General features: G+C 35.7%; 1 protein-coding gene across 5 annotated transcripts in view; it reads left to right on the forward strand.

The window, feature by feature from the left end:
* The window catches only part of LOC114466710 (IQ motif and SEC7 domain-containing protein 1-like), a 153,015-nt gene that overhangs the window by 29,204 nt on the left and 104,979 nt on the right, over positions 1-18,832 (forward strand). For all 5 annotated transcript variants that reach the window (XM_028452358.1, XM_028452364.1, XM_028452365.1 and 2 more), the window contains exon 2: positions 13,076-13,183. In XM_028452358.1, the coding sequence (XP_028308159.1) occupies positions 13,076-13,183 (108 nt within the window). The remainder of the gene's footprint in view (positions 1-13,075; positions 13,184-18,832) is intronic.

Consider the following 18,832-nt stretch of genomic DNA (forward strand, 5'->3'; position numbering starts at 1 on the left):
TGTCCAGCAGCGTACGCGGCGGGCGGAATCTGCTACTACTTTCTTTCTGGCCGCCTTATACTCTTAAACATGTTCATAAATGATTCCTTACCCCTTTAGCACCGAAAGAATATCTGTAATATTACGTGAATATCTGTAAAAGTCACGTTTTTCTATTAGCTCTGTCTGCTAGCATAGCATCTCTTCTTCACTGCAAGATATCTGCATGCCAACCGAGCACTGGGTTACAAGCGCCCTCTGCTGGTCCAAACAAATATCTGACCTAAATCAGTGCAATGACTGTTTTTTTGTTTTTTTTTAAAGTCCAATTGTTAAGGCACAAATTAAATTTTCAGTTGCAGTTTTAAAAATAACTATTATGCAGTTTTGCATTGTTTACTATAGAACCAGAATTTAAATTAACAGGCTTCTTCTTCATTTGTATTATTCCTTTATTTATTTCATTCAAGATTTATTTTTAGTTAAATTGCATTGTTTTGAATAGTTTATCAAGGGATTCTTTTGACAATAAAAGGAAAATAATACAGTATTTTTCTAGTTTTTTTCCCAAAAAAAAATAAAGGAATATTTTTCAGTCATCATTTCACTACAGTCCCATTTTGTGAAATAAATCGTGAGAGAATCATATCGGGATCCCAGTATCGTGAATCGAATCGTATCGGTTGTTGAGTGAATCGTTACATCCCTAACATATATACATTATACGCAGAGATAATGCAGTACATACGCAGTACAATGAGACAATAGGTGAGAAATCAGGTGGAAATTTACACATTTTGTGTGTGAAATTTCCTGCAATATATCGATTATTGCCATATCATGTTAATATATAGTTATCGTGGGAAAAAATATTGTGATATATTGTATCGCAAGGTACCCAGCTCTATTGTTTAGGTTTCATTTATTCAGACAACTTTTTGGTGGGATATTTCCTTTGATGTCCTGAAAAAAGTTAAGTTTTAACATATTTAAAAACGGAAGACAAAATGAACTCGCTGGCATTACTACGCGGAACATCAAAGCAATCAGCAGACGCCTCTGAAGAAGAATGGCAGTTGACAGTCGAAACATGTTAATTTCCTGAAAAAAAAAGGAAAAAAAAGTCTGAATAAATGAAACCTTACTGTATATATTACGATTAAATGCAACATTTTCACATGTTTGGGTTCAATTGCTCTTTTGTTTGTGTTGATTGTCAATAATCATTTTTTTTTTTTTTTTACCTGATTAAAATTATAGACTTAAATAGGTAAATATTATAATGCAGCCAACATATTGAATGATGTTCAACAGAAATTAATTTTGTGTAAACTGTATAAAAGCCTTTTTAATGATGGACTATATTGCCCGTGGTATGTTGTTTAGTTTTGTCGCAGTGTCACTTTTGTGTGCACTGTTTTAGTGAATTATGTTCTCACTAAAACGTACAACACAAATACATCGTGCATGAAGGTGCAGTGCAGACATTTTGGTTGAATAAATCCTCTGAAGTCTCTGTGAGTGAATCTAGTCTAAAATAAGCCTCAAACTAAGTAAAACTTTCATCTTAAAGAATAAAACATAAATCCTTTAGATTTTCAAAGGAGTAACTTCCTTTTGCAGCTGAGTCAAATCTGGTCACATTGCCTTTGATTTTCTGTATGTAGTGATACTTATTGGTGAGAATGCATAATTCAACCATGCACAAGTGTCTCTGTATCCATCAACCAAAACAAAAACCATCAAATCCTCCAACATCCTCCCATGTTTCCAACTGTTTTATTTTATTTTCTCGGGTTTGGGATTCCTCATTTAAAAACACATCTAAAGACTTTGCTTTTTGGAGCAAGAAACGCGCGGCTGTAAAGAATACTTTGTTGAAGGCGCTGTGTTATGTAAGTCCTTTGATTTTGAGCGTATCAAAATGAACACGGGGAGGATTGTGGCACTAGCCTGAGTGCTTTTCTTCTGTCTGAGGTATTGAGGCGATCTTGATGCGGTGCCTGTTATGTTGTTTGTGGATATTATAGTGAGTTGAAATGATGAGAGGGAGCGCAAGGTCACATCAAGTGTTGATGGCTGAACTTCAGGGGTTGCTACGGTGATATTGTGTGTGTGCGTGTGTGCGTGTGTGTGCGTGCGTGCGTGAATTTCTCTTTTTAGGGATGCTTGGCTGTGAGTAGCAAACGGTTTCTTGGCTCGGTGCTGCTGCACATTTGCAGCATCCAGACATAATGAAAAGAGAGAAAAGTGGGGGCTTGTCCTGTGTTTTAGTAGAAATGATCCAGACTTCGTAGTCTACGCTCCCCAGGCTGCTTTTTATCTGCTCCAAATTTCTCATTAAACAATTTGAAGCAAATCCAGTAGGTTCAATTGAGAGATGTGCGTCTATGCTTTTATGCAGTTGTGGTTTTGAGTGTGCAGACTGAAAGTTTGTCTGCAGTGATAAAGAATCTGATTTTTTTTGGTTTTTTAATGCAATTTCATTTAAGTCTGGCCTGTTGTAGATGTGATGGAGGCACAAAAAAAAAAATGCTTTATTCAGCTGAGATTCTCATTGATTTGTGATATTTCTGACTAATTACATGTCTTATCTTCTTATCTAGGGATGGGTGATAGAAATAAAAACTCATATCTCAATATTTTTTCTCAAAATGGCGATATATGATATAAATCTTGATAATTCTAATTAAAATAAAGTCTTAATAAGAAAGACAACTCTGGGTTAAATTTGCTGATGAAAAATACCACACAGGCACATTTATTAGCAAACAGTTGCACAAAATGTGCCACTTTTGGCTTTTTCTCCTGTAAAGGACAGCATGTGTGAGTGAGTACTGTAGTGTGGCTTGTTGAGGGGAAGGTCTGGGTTAGAACGCACTCAGAAATCCATCTAACTGTGCTTTTAATGCTGTTCTGAGAAGTAGAGTAAGTCGCGACTCATAAAATAAGTATTTCAAATAAAATAAGCCATACTAAAAAAAGAATATATATATATTGACATTGGCAATATTGTAATTTTCTATATCACCATGTTTTTTTTTTTACTTCATTCTTACTGTGATTTCTTGTGTTTGCCCTCAAAAACTCTGCCAAAGTGACTTTCTAACACATTTCTGGTGTTTTCACTGAAAGTTGCCGCAAAACAATGGAGGATGTTTATTTTCAGTGGAAAGATCCAAATCCAACCAAAATTGAATGTCTCGCGCAGTGAGATATCACAGAGAATACTGGGAAAAAACTAGAACAAAATTGGTGCCAAGCTAATCATTTCCCTCCCTACCTGGCAAAGAAACCCAAGAAATCACTGTAAAAATGAAGTAGAAAGAATCCGTGTACCCTTCGTTCTTTGGTTATTCCTTTTTAAAAACAAATCAAAATAACAAATAAACAGTCCTAATTTGGTGTTTCTGATTTAAATCCGAAACAGAAATACAAAAAACCCAAAAACCAGATAAGCAGCGTTTTTCTGTTTTTTTTTAGTTTTTTAAAAAAACTTGTTCTGTTTGTGTGATATTTACGGGGACATTAGAACGAGAACTGAAGTCTGCCAAAGTCAACTGAAGTCAACTTCTAACATTTGACGCTTTTGGAAAAAAAACCAAAACAATTACAGCTTTTTTGAGGGCAGTAAAATATTTATTTTGCACGTTATAAATGCCGCTAACGGCAGCCGTCAACACACACGGAAGTTGATCATAAGAAACGAGAAGCACCAGTAGATTCATTACACCACCTCTGGTTCCACATATGTGCATGTTTTACATAACACCCATTTTTTGGTTTTGATTTATTTATGTATTAACGTTTCAAATCACCAGTAATGTGACTTATGCGTTGCTTCTTTAATAATAAGAAAATGAAAAGAAAACAATCATTTTTTTTCAATTTTTTAATTTGGTTTTGAAACAAAATAACCAAAGAACGAAAGGTACACGTATTAGAAACATTTCTATGCATCCGTTTATGGGACTTCACATCCCACAATGCAATGTGTCAAACTTTTCAGACAAAGTCAATAAATCAAACCTATAAATTACTCGGGGTGCACCTATTTTCAGGCCGATCACAGACCTTTAAAAAGCCTGACCTGCCAATCCCAACTGACATCATACACCTTGAATGTTCTTAATCTTATTTTATGGTAAAACATTGGACAATATCCATGAAACAATACAAACTTGTTGTTTTAACTGTAGTTATCCCAAGTATAAATGAAACGTTTTGAACATTGCTGTACAAAATACTAAATGATATCACTTCCTTTCATTTTTCACATTTTAAAAACAAACAGGTTACACTGCAGACGACCTGCTTTGTGCACTGCAGTATTTAGGTTTCACAAATAAATAAAATCACAAGGTTTGAGGTAGATGATAGTTGGAAAAAAAAAAAAGAATCTGTAGTTATATTTTTTACGCCATTGTAAACAAACTTTCATTTGAGGCTACGGATTCACTCATAATTTAATAAAGCCATTTATTATTCCAAAAACAATGGCATTATTTTATTTTTTTGTGACTGTAACTAATAATGTCTACACCTAACTTGTGTGACATTAACTCACCATAAACTCAACAACACACATGAGGGTGGTGATTAAAAAAATTATGCCTAGTTTCGTTTATTAGAATGAAAGTACTCGGGCGTTCTGAAGTTTATTGGAATCAAACTGTTGGGGCGTTACGAGACATAAGGGAGATAAAATACCAACCTGTGAGTAAAAGCTGCCATTTAAGACTCAAATATCTAATAAAATGAAATGTTTGATTTAAAAAAAAAAAAAAAAAAGCCCAAAAAACAATTTTAGGTATTTGACTGCTGTGATTCTGACAACTTGTAATAAAATACATAATTTATCTTTTAAGCGATTGGAAGCCGATTACAACGTTCCTTAGTGAAGAAGTTGTAAATATGACTCGTAGGAGTGAAGCGATTGATTTTAGCAACGATTCAATTCAAAACGATTCAGTAACTTTTTAGCCAAAATATTAATTTAACCAGTGTGAGTGTGAAATACAGTAAATACCTGAATACCATACAGTGCCGGTGAGGTTTCATAGATTCCTGGTGTTTCTTGTCAGTGAATCATCTATAAATTAATTATGGACATAAACAAACAAGTATACATTTAATGGCAGATATATTAACATTTTATTTGAATAAAACTGTTTAAATTTCAATACTGAATACGTTTTAAATAAAAACACATTTTAGCTTTACCTGACTCTTCTGCTTGTTTTTTTTTTATTATAAGAATAATACAATACTATATAATTACATTAACTACAATAAAGTATATTTTTTGACCTGGAAGTAGTCCCACAAGTCTTTCAGCTTTTAATAAACTGGTAATACATCTGTAAGAATGTGCAAGTTAATAAGTACTATTGCAAGGTATTGATAAAGTTTCTGGAATTGGAATAATTACTTAATTAAATTACATTATTTAATTTAGACAGTAATACTACAGTAAGAATATATAAGGAAATATAATGGTTATATATATTCACTATTAACTTACTTTAAATTTTTTATGATTACAATATTAACACATTTTTAATGTACTTATAATCCAAAAAAGTACATTTAAATTTGACTAAATTAGCATATATTAGTACATTCAAAGTCTAATACTTAAAGCATACTAAATACACTTTAAGTTGTTCCACTTTAACATGTAAAAATAATAATATACTAAATACACTTCCAGTTGAACTTAATTCTTTTTTTTTTTTTTTTTTTACAATTCAACTACAATTAAAATATATTTAGTAGAAAATGAGTTGTTCCAAAATAGCATGCTTTAAGTTAACTACTCATAGACACACAAAGTATATAGTGTGGCTTCAAATACACAAAAGTATGCTACATTTGAATACCCTTAATACATGTATTTTTATGTATTTATTTTATATCTAAAGTAAGGTGCTGCTCTGATTGTTGTTAGCATCGTTGTACTCGTCATTCATTTTGTTTGTTTCTTGGCTCTGAGGTTTGTTTCCTGAAGTTGCTTCTTTTTTTTTTTTTTTTTTTTTTGCTGACAACACAGAGCGGATTTATAGCCACGTTTTACATTTCACCCTGTTAATATGCCACACCATGACACAAGGGAGCCTCACATTAAAATAGTGTGTTATATAGCCAGTGAGGTTTTATTAGACTTTATATTGTAAACGCGTCTAAACTTGGCACAAGACTCAGACTCCAAGGATTGCTTCGCTTTGGTTTGATATCGTGTGTGTGTGTGTGTGTGTGTGTGTGTGTGTGTGTGTGTGTGTGTGTGTGTGTGTGTGTGTGTGTGTGTGTGTGTGTGTGTGTGTGTGTGTGTGTGTGTGTGTGTGTGTGTGTGTGTGTGTGTGTGTGTGTGTGTGTGTGTGTGTGTGTGTGTGTGTGTGTGTGTGTGTGTGGAGATTGAGATACTCACACCCACTCCCTGGCTAATGAGAGAGGAATAACAACGTGATGTTTTTAATTGATCGGTTGTAATAAATCAGGATGAATGGCCTCATTCAGATGTGATTAGGATGCGGCGGAGGTAAAAAGACGTTGTGTGACCTGATTTTATTGGATTGTTCTTCATTGGAAGTGTAATGATACGACCCCCTTCCACTTCACTCCCCTCCCCTCCTCCACATGATCAACATTCCTACAGCAGGCGTTCATAACATGGCTAAAGAGCACTGATATACCCTACTCTAGTAGAAGTACTGTTAACTTGATTAAAATTGTGCTCAAAAGCAACAAAAACACTTCATATCCATATTCTATTCTAGCTAGGGGTGTGTATTGGCTGGCATCTGGCGATACGACTCATATCCCAATACATGTCATGATACGATATATCCCTATATTAAAGTAAGTTTACATTTTTATATATGACTTAAGAAACAACTAATCTGTAAATTTGTACACCTTCATGAGAACATTATGTATGAACAATATTTTATTGACTCATTTTTCACTCAAAACATTGGCTTTAACATGCCATGTGTCAACAACTTAAGATAAAAAATTACATTGGTTTTTAAACCAACTTTGACATTAGTGCAGCTTAACTGAGGTATATGCCCAGAACAACAAATAAATGCAGAAAGTTAGTACTTTCTTTTTAGATTTTATTGAAAAAACACAAGCTGGTCAACATGCCCAGGTTTCAGTGCACTTCTTTGTGCAGTTACAATGTCTCCTGCAGTGAAAAAGACTGATAAAATAAAGGTAAAAAAATGTACATTTTTTAAAAATCGATATGGGTGCATTTTGAATTGATCCGAGAATAGTGCGACGTAATATCACGATATATCGCCGAATCCATTTTTTTTCAACACCCCTACTTAAAGCTGATATCCGGAGTTTATGAGAAATCTATGTTTATGTATGATTCTATTGAAATGTGAAAAAATACCTATCTAGTCTTTTACTATGGTCTACTGCTGGTGGTCATTCATATGCGTTATTTTTATAAGTCCCGCCTTCGTCCATAGACCCCTATACAAATGGAAACGATTGCCGACTGCGTCCAGCCAATAGGCTTTGACTTCCTGTTTTTGAGTCTGTCAATCAAAGTGAATGCAGAACTGTGCACGGAAACGAGATGGATTCTCCTGGTGTTTGTGAACACCAGGAGAATCCTTCTTGCAGACAAGTTCAAGTTGATTTCATCTCTGACTATCTGACGATGAGGAGCAGCTCCTCATATTTATGAGATTTGACATCAGACTTTAGCTGATTAATGAGCAAAAAACAAAGCAAACTAGTTCAGGGATGGGTCTCATACGGTATATTTCACCTGTCCACTTCCAGAGCTGCATTACTATAATGATTAATAAAATATAGTTAATTCATTAGCACACACAGAGGCAACATTAAAAACTTATTATCTCCATCCTGATGACTGACTGACTATATTCTGGACAGTCTTGGCAGCGTCTGCAGCTTTTTATTTCCCTGCAGTCCTCTGTGAGCAGTCAGGATTACACAGATGAAGCATTATTGTGGGAATGACAAAAGGTAGATGAAAGTTTGCTGAGCTGTTGTGGTCGAGGTCAGGTCAAAACACTGCTCGATGTTTCTCCAAATAGCCGCCGTAAGCAGTGTTTCTAATCAATTCAAGCACTAATGCTCCACAGCCAGTCGTGGTAAAAGGATTGGAGTATGATTTGGTTTCAGATACATTAAGATTCAGTTGTATGGCAGATAGAGGCGGGACACAGTAATGATATGATGATAATCGACTCGTCCTGCCACGTGATCAGGATACGTTTGATGTGGTTGCGCTGAATCGAAATTATTTATTTATTTATTTATTTTCTATTCATTTTCCAATGTTTGCATTCATCTTTTTTTGATGATGCATGTTAGTTTTTCTCTTGCAAAAAAAAACAAATTGATTTTATTTTAGTGCATAATTGTGACGTTACGCCAGCCTTCCCTTATGAAGAGTGAGCTCAACTTTATTAGAGGGAAATATATATGAACAAAAAGACAGGTCCGTGTTACACCTGGAGGAAATAAAAAGGTGAATAGTTTAGGGAGAACAGGAAAATATGTTTATTTAGATCTGTGGTTCCCAAACTGGGGGGCGTGCCCCTCGTCATGGCATGGGGGTTTTGCTGAACCTTGAGCGTGAAAAATTATAAAATGTTTTATCCTTTGCACTTTATTGATAAATAACTTTAGTACTGTTTTAAATATGTGATTGAAAACTTTACAATATTTTTGAGATTTGAAGAAGAATCGTCCAAATTTAGATTTTTTTCAAGAGTTCACATTTTTTTTTTTTTTTTTTTTACCTATTACCCTGACCATTTTTCATCCTGCAAAGGGAGGCACTGCAGAAAAATTTAGATTTAAGATTCATTCGGAATAATTCAGAGTTCGGAATGGTTATTTTAATTTTCAATTAGGTGTTTACAAGATGATTTTTAATCTTTTTAAAGAAGATTTAGCTTTTATTCTGAATTAAAGGGGGATTAAAACTCATGTAAACATGCCTATGTTTCCCCACCGTGGGTAAGCTTAACCACCTGTAAACAAAGACAGGTTATGATTATGATATAACTAGGGCCGGGACAACGCAAAAAATATGTTGACGCAAAATGTGCGCGCTGATGCGTCGTCTGACCAAAACAAAGATGGCGGCGCAGGAGAATAACTAATGCGAATGGCTCCTCTGAGTATCAAAAAGTGCAAGGCAGCGAAGGTACGCACTCGTTCGTCGAAGGTAACTGTTCCCTGTAACCCTCGTTCTTTATCCCAGGTGTGACCAGATGGCAACGCGTTGATGCGACAAGGAGGAAACACCTGCCGCGACATCAGCGGCTGCAGCACCAGAAGCACACGCGCACACACACTGAGCCAAGTGTAAAAAAAAAACCCACATTCTTCTTACAACCAGTGCATAACATCAAATGGCTCTCACCATTAAAATATGAACAAAGAAATCTTTGCTCTTTTCCTGAGTCAGGGTGAGAAGTTGCTCTTCACCAGTGGTTCATAGACTTTAATGTAGAGCATAATGAATGAGTGATGACACACATTTTAAAGAATCGGATTTTGTAAATAAGTGGAATAAACCAGTATTTAGTGGCTCCTGAATAGATGTATTTCTATAGTTTTTATCATTTCATGTCATCTCCCCCCTAGTGTGGGACCAAGACTGACCCTTGTATTTTCAGTTCATGTTCTAATCAAGATCATTTACATCATCATTGTTATAATTATAAATAGAATTTTTATAAAACCCATATTTATTTGTTAATATTCCAATTTCTCTCATTTTTTTGTTGGAAAAGCACTTTCTGTATTAGCATTTGGAATTTTGAGTTTAAGAAAAATGTGAGTGGCAGAGTGTATTATTTTAGGTTGTTGTTGTTTTCATGTGAATGATGCACTTTTTTCAGTAAACCAGGCCTATGTGTTTTCAACATAAATCTTGAATTCTGTTGGTTCAGGAAGGACATCATGACAGGCTGCTGGCTCCCACTGCCTTTTATTTATTTTTTTATTGAATGCTACCTCTGACTCTGAATGCATTATTTTGAACTTTTATATTCTTACTGAACTTTATTTTGGAATTTTGAGTTGAAGAGCAATAAACATATATTGCAATGTTAAGGAATTCAGGTTTTTTAAAAAAAAAAAAATATTTTCAATTTAGATATGTAAATCAACATGTATAAATTACTTTTAGTCAATTAATGGGGAGATGATTGATAATCGAATCAAGTCGAACTGGAAAAAATGAATCGTTAGATTAATCGATGCAGCTAAAAAATAATCGCTAGATTGATCGTTTAAAAAATAAATGTTTATCCCAGCCCTGGATGTAACAGTTTTTCACTCTTTAATTTAACGTTTTGCCAAAACCAGAACCATGGTTACCATTAATTTTTCTCTTAGTGTGACTTTCTTCCACGTCGTAGCCCCTCCTTCAACTACGTTCAATTAGCACATGTATCGAGTATATGGGTAAAGGAAGAAATGTGGAAATATTTTGGATGTTTTACTGAATGTTTATGGATTAGTGTTTGCTGTGAAGCGTCAAATACAAGATTAAATAATGACTTAGAAGGAGATTTATACCAATTTACAGTTCAAGCTTTAAGCTAGACCAGAGCACAGACATTAGCATTTTTACAAATTCATAATTCATTAAAACTGAAACAGCAGCAATTGACACAATTAGCTTTGATATTCCTTAGCCTTGAGTACAAGGTTTCTCCTCACTGTGTATACGAGCCCTGAGTCTGACACTGACACATAATTTTCTCTTGATGAAAAACATTTTTTACGAAGGAAGAAGAGTGGGGAAAAAAAGGTGCTTTATTGTTGTTGAAGACCTTGTGCACCGTGAGAGAAATAAGTGGTTTCAGTGTGATGTGTACTGCAGAATGACAAGCAGCCCAAAGGTGACGTGGCTCACTGCCGCAAAACAGATGAGAGGGAAACCACCATGGAAATGATGTCCAGGAAAGAGACGTGAAATGTCGGAACAATGTTTTTAACAGTCAAACCACAATCGGAGAAATAAAGTGGATGCTGCTTTTGGAGCTGATGTGGTTTATTTCTCCACCAGTGGAATAAAACAGATAAGATTGTAGTCAGTTTGTGTCGTTCCGTGTGTGTTGCAAGCTTTTTTTTTAAATTACAGCGCTCCAGCTCCTTCCACATGATCCATGCTATAGAAAAACGTTGCTGATTTGTGGTATTAAATTATATATTTGGTTCACAAAACCCTCAACCTCTACTTCGAGCAATTCAGGGGTTCAGTGACTTGCTTAACACAATTTCTCTGCATGGACAGGCAGATGCAGATTCAATTACTGCCTCTCGATTAGAGAAGAATCATCTACCAGTCATCTACATACAAAGAAAACAATAAACATTTGCAAGGTTGGACATGATTTCAAGGAATTTGTCCAAATTTTAAAAAACAAATCTTTATTTTATTTAAAGGTGTTGTATTTTCTATGTTTCTGTTTAGCCTGACTGAGCCCAATCCTTTTTTCTTTTTTTTTTTTTTTAAATCTTTTCTGCTGCTCAGTGTTAATTTTGACAGAACATTTTGATATTGTTCCTGAAAGTCAGTCAATCCGGGTCACTGCACCAATTTTGTAAGGTTTTTCTCCACCTTCTTCCCTTAATTGAACTGCTCCAAGGACAGATGACAAGAGTAATATCATTTCAGTGTTGTTTATTCTAGTTACAGTCACAATTAAAGTTTTAGCAGACGAAGCCCATGCACAGGTGTGGCCGGAAGAAATCCTTGTCTCTTTATGTCTGCGTTGTCTATCTATTATCAATTAGTGCAGCAGTTGGTTTGTGTGCGTGTTCAAACCAAACCAACAGTGTCAGGGCCTACAAAATAGAAAGTTTGAAAAATACCGAAATAAAGATTCCATTACAATTTGTCGACCTGGTTTTGGATGGTATTAATGGTTAGTTTAACGCTACTGATGTTGTGTTGCAATAGTAATCCCATGTGACAGAACTATAATTTAGTTCTAGTTGACAAAAATATCAATATATTTTGATATAGTTTTCGTTCACATGTATTGTTTTTATTAGTCATAGACGGTGTTTGAAATGTCATACTACTAATACTAAATTTGAGGTCAAAATGTGTGTGTAGTGCATTCACATTAGATATTAGTATGAAAAGAGTACGCGAGAATGTATACTGTTTGTTAGTATGCACGGTTGGCACACTAGTCATACTCCAACGCCCCATGATGCATTGAGAGTGGAACGTAAAATCCTAAAAATCAAACATCCTCTTTTCAAAACAAAAGCATCTATTCTTGTCTTCCATTATTTTTTACACTTTAGTAAATAGGGCTCTTGTTTTGAAGTTAACCGGAAGTTTTGTCAGTAGTAAATGGTGGACAATATGGAATCTCCGAAATGTCGGAATGAAATGTGTATACATGAGTTTTATGGATCAAATGAGCACATGTTGATATTCTACTTTGTCACTTTTTTGCTTAAAATGTTTTCAGAACTTTCAAAGGTGGAGAATCAATGGAGATATTTAGGCTTGGATATATATAGTTCCCACGTGACGTCACAACATACAGGCATTTCCTGACCCGGCGTCATTGCTGTGGGTAGCTGAAACGTCTGTTTACAGCCACAATATGGTAGTTTTGTGCTAGGTTATTGGTGCACTGATTGCCGCAATAGCTCAATTAATTGGATTTTTTAGTAAGGGAAGTTGGCAAATCAGATCCATAACTTCGGGATGAGGATTGGCTCTCGGGGCTGGCGTACAAAGCAGGGCTGGGCTCGCTCTGCGGCTGCAGTCGATCGCGACTCATCGCGTCGGTGGCGCTTCTCCCCTACTCCCTGGTGGAGTTGTTGGCCCCCCTTCCCCGGGGGTCGGAGGGGTCGGGCGACCCGACCCCGGCCACCGCGGTGCTTGTGGCCACTAGGGGCGCTTGCGTGAAAGTTACCGGTCTAGCGCCCCTAGTGGCTAAAAGTTACACAGTGTGCCTTTAACGAAATGTAGACGACAAAAACTATGACAAAAAATTTAAGTCAACAAAATGAACAATGCTGCTGCCTTCGTATTAATTATTGTTTTTTCCCTCTTCAGGAGACATGCGTCTTTGCCTGTCGAGGTCTTGGAATCTTCTGGTAGATTGTCGTCCGAAGGCTGCAGGAGACCCGCCCCCTGTCGCAAGTGGAAGTCTGCTTCCTTTGGGTACAGTGAGATGCTGTTTTTATGTTTTACATGCTCGATGATCAATTTGGGTCCTCACTGTGTTTCAAGATGGTAATGTTTTCCTCTTGACCGGCCTCTTGTGATGTCTAATCATCATAATAATAATAATAATAGCTCCTATCGTTGCCTGAATAATTAGCTTTTGTCTTCTGGATGAATTAACCGTGACAGTTTGACGGCTGCAGACTTTGTTGTGTCCTAATGTCAGAGGCTTTCCAGTTTATCTCTAGTCGGCTGCTTTTTATCACACGGCAGTTTGAGTGCTGAGGTTTGGCTTTTTTAATGTGGCAGATAACTCCTACAAACAGCTATATATATATATATATGCAGTATATACTACGATAGTTGTTCTCAAACTTTTTTGGCTGCAGTACCCCCTGCTCTCACTTTTTAATTCAAGTCCCCTTTTGTCCGACTAGAAGATTTTGTTCAGAATACTGTGAAAAAACAACTATAGGTCATAATGATGAAATGAATGAGTGATAACGCACATTTTAAAGAATCTCATTTTGTAAATAAGTGGAATGAAACAATATTTAGATTTATTTCTATTGTTTTTATCATTTATGGTCATTTCATGCGTGGTGTAGAAATAACTGACTCTTGTATATTCAGTTCATGTTCATATCAAAACCATTTCTATCAGCATTTTGTGTCATTGTGTGTGTTTTGTTGTTGTCTGTTTTTTGTTTTTTTTTCAATTATTATTATTCAGTATATTTTTCTCTTATTTTGTGTGTTTTTGGTATTGTTTAAATTATTGTCTGTGTTAGGGATTGACCGATACCGATCTTTTTTTCAATCAGCCTTAGCCGATGACTGATAAGGACTGCCGATTTTCTTGAACCGATATTTGGAGCCGATACTACTTTTGCTCCCTCAATTTACATCATAAAAATTACAGAATGATGATCAATGGTATGAGTCTCAATTTTAAAAAAAAGCAACATTTATCGAAATTAAAAAAGGTGAGGTAGAACGAAAACAAGTAAAACATATTTAACATATTAAAAACAGGTGATGTTGAACAAAAGCAAGTAAAAAATATTTCTGCTCTCTGTAAACAATGGGGATCGGCGAACGCAGCAGCCCGCATTGGCCGATGCCGATACACGTAAAAAACGCAAAAATCAACCGATAATATTGGCCGGCCGATGTATCGGTATTTCACTAGTCTGTGTGTGTGTTTTTGGTTGTTGTTTGGTTGTTTCTTATGTCGTTGTCCTTGTGTATTTTTCTGTCATTTGTTGTCATTTTGTCTGTTGCTGGTAATAGTCTCTTTTTAGTGTCATTTTGTGTATTTTGTTGTTGTTTGTCTATTCTTTTTATTATTCCCTATATTTTTCTCTTATTTTGTGTTTTTTGTTGTTGTTGTGCTGTTGGTATTATTTAAATTATTCTCTCTGTGTTTGTTTTTGGTGTCGTTTGGTTCTTATGTTGTTTTGTATGTTTCTCTTTTATTTCTGTGTGTTTTGTAGTGATCTTGTGTATTTTTCTCTCTTTTGTTGTCATTTTTGTGTTGCTGGTAATAGTATTTTTCTCTCTTTGTCTCTTTTTCGTGTCATTTTGTGTATTTTGTTGTTGTTTGTCTGTTCTTTTTATTATTCAGTATATTTTTTCCATAGTTTGTGTGTTGCTGGTAATATTTAATACGATTATAATTTTTACCTAAAAATAAACATTTTAAAACCCCATTTTTTTTAATGCTTTGTCAATTTTCCTCTCTCTCTCCGGTCGTGCCATCACGTACCCCTAGGGCAGACATAGGCAACTGGCGGCCTTGGGGCCACATGCGACCCTTGGTCTAAAACAAAATTATGATTCAGGATTTTGGTAGTTTTATGAAGCCCAACATAACACACAAACTCCAGAAACACAGAAAACTACTGCATAATGCAGAAAATGTCAACGAAAGTACACAAACGCATAACAAAGACACACGTAACAACCGCTTAAACACATAATTACAACAAAAACAACAACATTCATACAAAAAGACTTCAAAGACATACAAAATACCAGCGAAATTGCACAAAATGACAGAAAAACACACAAAATGACAACAATAATACAAGAAATATAACAAACACATAACTCACAAAAGGCAACAAAAATTCACCATATTGACAAAAAAATATGCATCCCGCTCTGATAGAAGTTACCCATCTCTACCCTAGGGGTACACGTACCCCCATTTGAGAAAGACTGCACTCCAATATATAGTTCAACCTCTTGCTATATATTCCTATGTCAATATTTGTCTTATGCTGCTCCCTCATCAGTTCGTGTTGAATCCAGACACGAATGAAGCACTAGATACAGATCGTACACACGAGAGAATGAAGGCCCAGACTCTAGTGCTGGTGCATCAGTGAGAAACACTAAAGAGTTGTTTGAGAGACGTCTCCCTCCAGCGCTTTGTGCCTCGTCATCACAAAGCAATGTTTCCCTAATCCATAGCCCACTTTTAGCTCGTGTGTAGCCCAGAAATAAATCCCAATACATAGTGGGAGCATGTTCTACTTTTTTTTTTTTTTTTTTAAAAAGAGTTCTGGCTGAGACTTTCTTATCGCTTTATTTTTAAAAGAGACATTAGCAAAATAATGCCTCGCTTTATTAGCGCTTTCTGGATTTTTCTCAGTGTGACGGCATTTTTCTAATTTTCTAACACTGCTGAAAGCAAATATGCTAAATGAATCATGACAGTAAACATGATAATTGCTGTTTTCTGAGACTGTTTTTCTTTTCAACTGAGTTGCTTTTTATACTGTAGTTATACTCTACAAAAACACACATTTGAATCTTTGACTTATTTCACAGCTATTCATTTACTGTGATTGAGAAGTATTTCTCTGTTCATTATTCTATTTACATTAACCTTATTGTTTCTATGCTAAACAGAGTGCACGTCATTCACATGCAAATTTGGATGACATAAATATCATTTGGTATTTGTTAGTTTGTGGTGGTCAGATCTTCTCCTGGGCACACATATTGACTTAACTTAGCCTAAAAGTTTGGTATTTTCTCTGAACAGTTTTTATATAAGCTTGAGCTTGTGAAAGATACAAACTGGAAACATGACGTCAAACTACTATGGCGTCATGTAAAGGGTTTTCAATATTTCTGAGTGGTGAAATAGCCCCAAAGTTGGGGTCCAAAATAAAAATGAAAAATTGTTTTACATCCCAAGAAAGAGTCATCTTTATTATCAACGTGCCAGCCTCCCTCGTCTTTTGATTGTGTATGCAGACACATACATAAGTGAAGTATTACACATTCTGAGATATCTGTAGCTCTGCAACACTTAGGAAATTCTAAATCCTCTGAAATGTCCGTGAGGAGGTTCTGTGCCCAACACCAGCTAAAGTGAAAAGGACATGTTTAGGATGCACAGTTGGAAGCAGCAATCTTGTCATGCCGAACTGCCGTTAGCATAGCCGTTAGCATCGGATGAGAGTACACTTCCGGGTCACGTGCTTTGGCCAATCGGTAATGGAGAAACGAATAAAGGTGTTTATTTTTTGTTTTCTGTACGGAAGCAAAAGAGCTTGAATTTGAAAAACAAGGCGTTTTCTGTTTTTTTTATTTTGGTTTTGGAAGCAAATATCAAATAATGAGTGTTTTTTTTTTTTTCGTTTTTTTTGTTTTTGTTACATAGTGAAAATGATACACGGATTATGACGCAACCTCAAGTTATCCCCCCTCAAGCGACGTGACTTGCATGATTTGAGCGACTTGGTCAAGCGTGACATCGTCGCTCAAAGTTGAAAAATGTGAACTTTTTAAGCGACTTCAAGCGACAACTCCCCCCTGTCCTTCACTGTCTGTAGAGCCGCGGCAGCAGCCCCCTCCTGCTCCCTCCCGCTACGGTGCAGATGGCTGCAGCAGAGGGCTGTACTACACTTCCTCAATTTATCAGGGCAAAATTAAAGCGGCAACTTCTTGAATAAGTCTACATTCTGAGTGAACTCATCCTTTTAGTAACTCCGTAAGTTGATCATTTAAACCGTAAAAAGTGGAGCTGTCTATGATAAGTGCTGTAACCATACGGCCGGAGGAGGAGGAAAAGAAGTGATCAGACCTCTCTCTCTCTCCTCTGTCACCGCTTCTACACACACACACACACACACACACAGTTCCCTGGTCATCATGTCAGTGGAGCGATAAAGTGAAGGAGAGACCAAAACTCACCACTTAGTGAAAAATAGTAGCAAAAGCCTTCTCTCTATGAGTATATCAGAGCCTGTGGTCATGTGACTACCGTACAGTGAAACGTTCTCTAGGTCACATGACCTGGCCAATCACGGTGTATTTCAAGGGGGCAGCCTTGCTCAGAGCATTTATACTGTCAAGCACTGTGTATTGGCCTGAGGAATCATTTAAAATAACTCATATGCATCAACTCTTTTGGTCAAAAAGTCCGCAGTGTGGCTTTAAGTTTTATGGGGTATTTTGTTTTCAGACTCAGTAATTATGATTAATTGTAATTGAAGTTAAGCAATTGAAAACATGATTGTAATTGACTTTCAGGGGATACATGATAATTGTAATTTAATTGTAATTGGGAAAAACATCGGTCACTGTAATGGTAACTGAATGTAATTGAACGTGGACAATTGAAAACGTATGTGTAACTGAAAAATGTAATTTACCCCAATCCTGATATCAATCAATCAATTAATTGCACATTTAGACATACAGTATTTCAAAAAGTTTTGTGAGCTACAGTTGTAGTGTTTTTAATTGGAAAGTGTCCTGCAAAAAAAAAAAAAAAAAAGTGTTAAATTAAACCTGCAGATGCAAGAAACTGAGCCATAAAAGGCATTAATGAGAGTGAATTCAGGTGTTTAGCAGCATAATATACAATAATGATATTAATAATAAAAGAGCCAGAGAAATCTCTTATTCTCTTGGGATGAGCAAAGAGAACATTTTTTTACTCCTATTTGTGGGAAAAAACTAAAACATACCTCTTGGCAACAATTCTTCCTCGCTCTGTTTCTGTCCGCTCTTTTCTTTCTTCTTGCAATAATTACCTGGAGAAGCGGCATCATCCACAAGGATTGTTATTTTATTTTTTTCACTAATCAAACTTTTATCATCAGTGGAAGCAGCCGTGAACTATGTGTCACACCAAGTCTCACAGCAGTTTCCCTCATTACCACCAGAGTGGGAAAGCAATCGCTTCTAAATGTTTTCAAGCACAAAGGGAGCTGCACTGCATGCAATTCCTATATTTTGTATTGCGGTACATTTTTGTGAACAATAAAGGGTGTTATCATTGTTTTTATACATTTTAGTGTTTCGACTGCTGTGCAAAAGGCTGAGGAAAATGCAAATAAGAATCATAATAATCATAAAAAAACATTGTTTCAATCATATGCACTCTAAATGCAAATATTCAATTTATCCTGCAGAGCTTTGGATACATGCACAATGCATTCAAATCATTTCAGTAATCAAAGAACCTGTAGGGTATTTAATCAAACCCAGCTATGGGTTTAATCCAGGTTTAGTTTCATTAGTTTTGATTTTAGTTTATTTGTACAAAAGAAAAATGATTGAAAGATTTCGGAAGTAAATTATGAAAATATAGAAAAACAAAGTTGCCTATTTTTATGATAT

The sequence above is a fragment of the Gouania willdenowi genome, chromosome 7 (assembly GCF_900634775.1).
Source record: "Gouania willdenowi chromosome 7, fGouWil2.1, whole genome shotgun sequence".
Lineage (NCBI taxonomy): Eukaryota > Metazoa > Chordata > Actinopteri > Blenniiformes > Gobiesocidae > Gouania > Gouania willdenowi.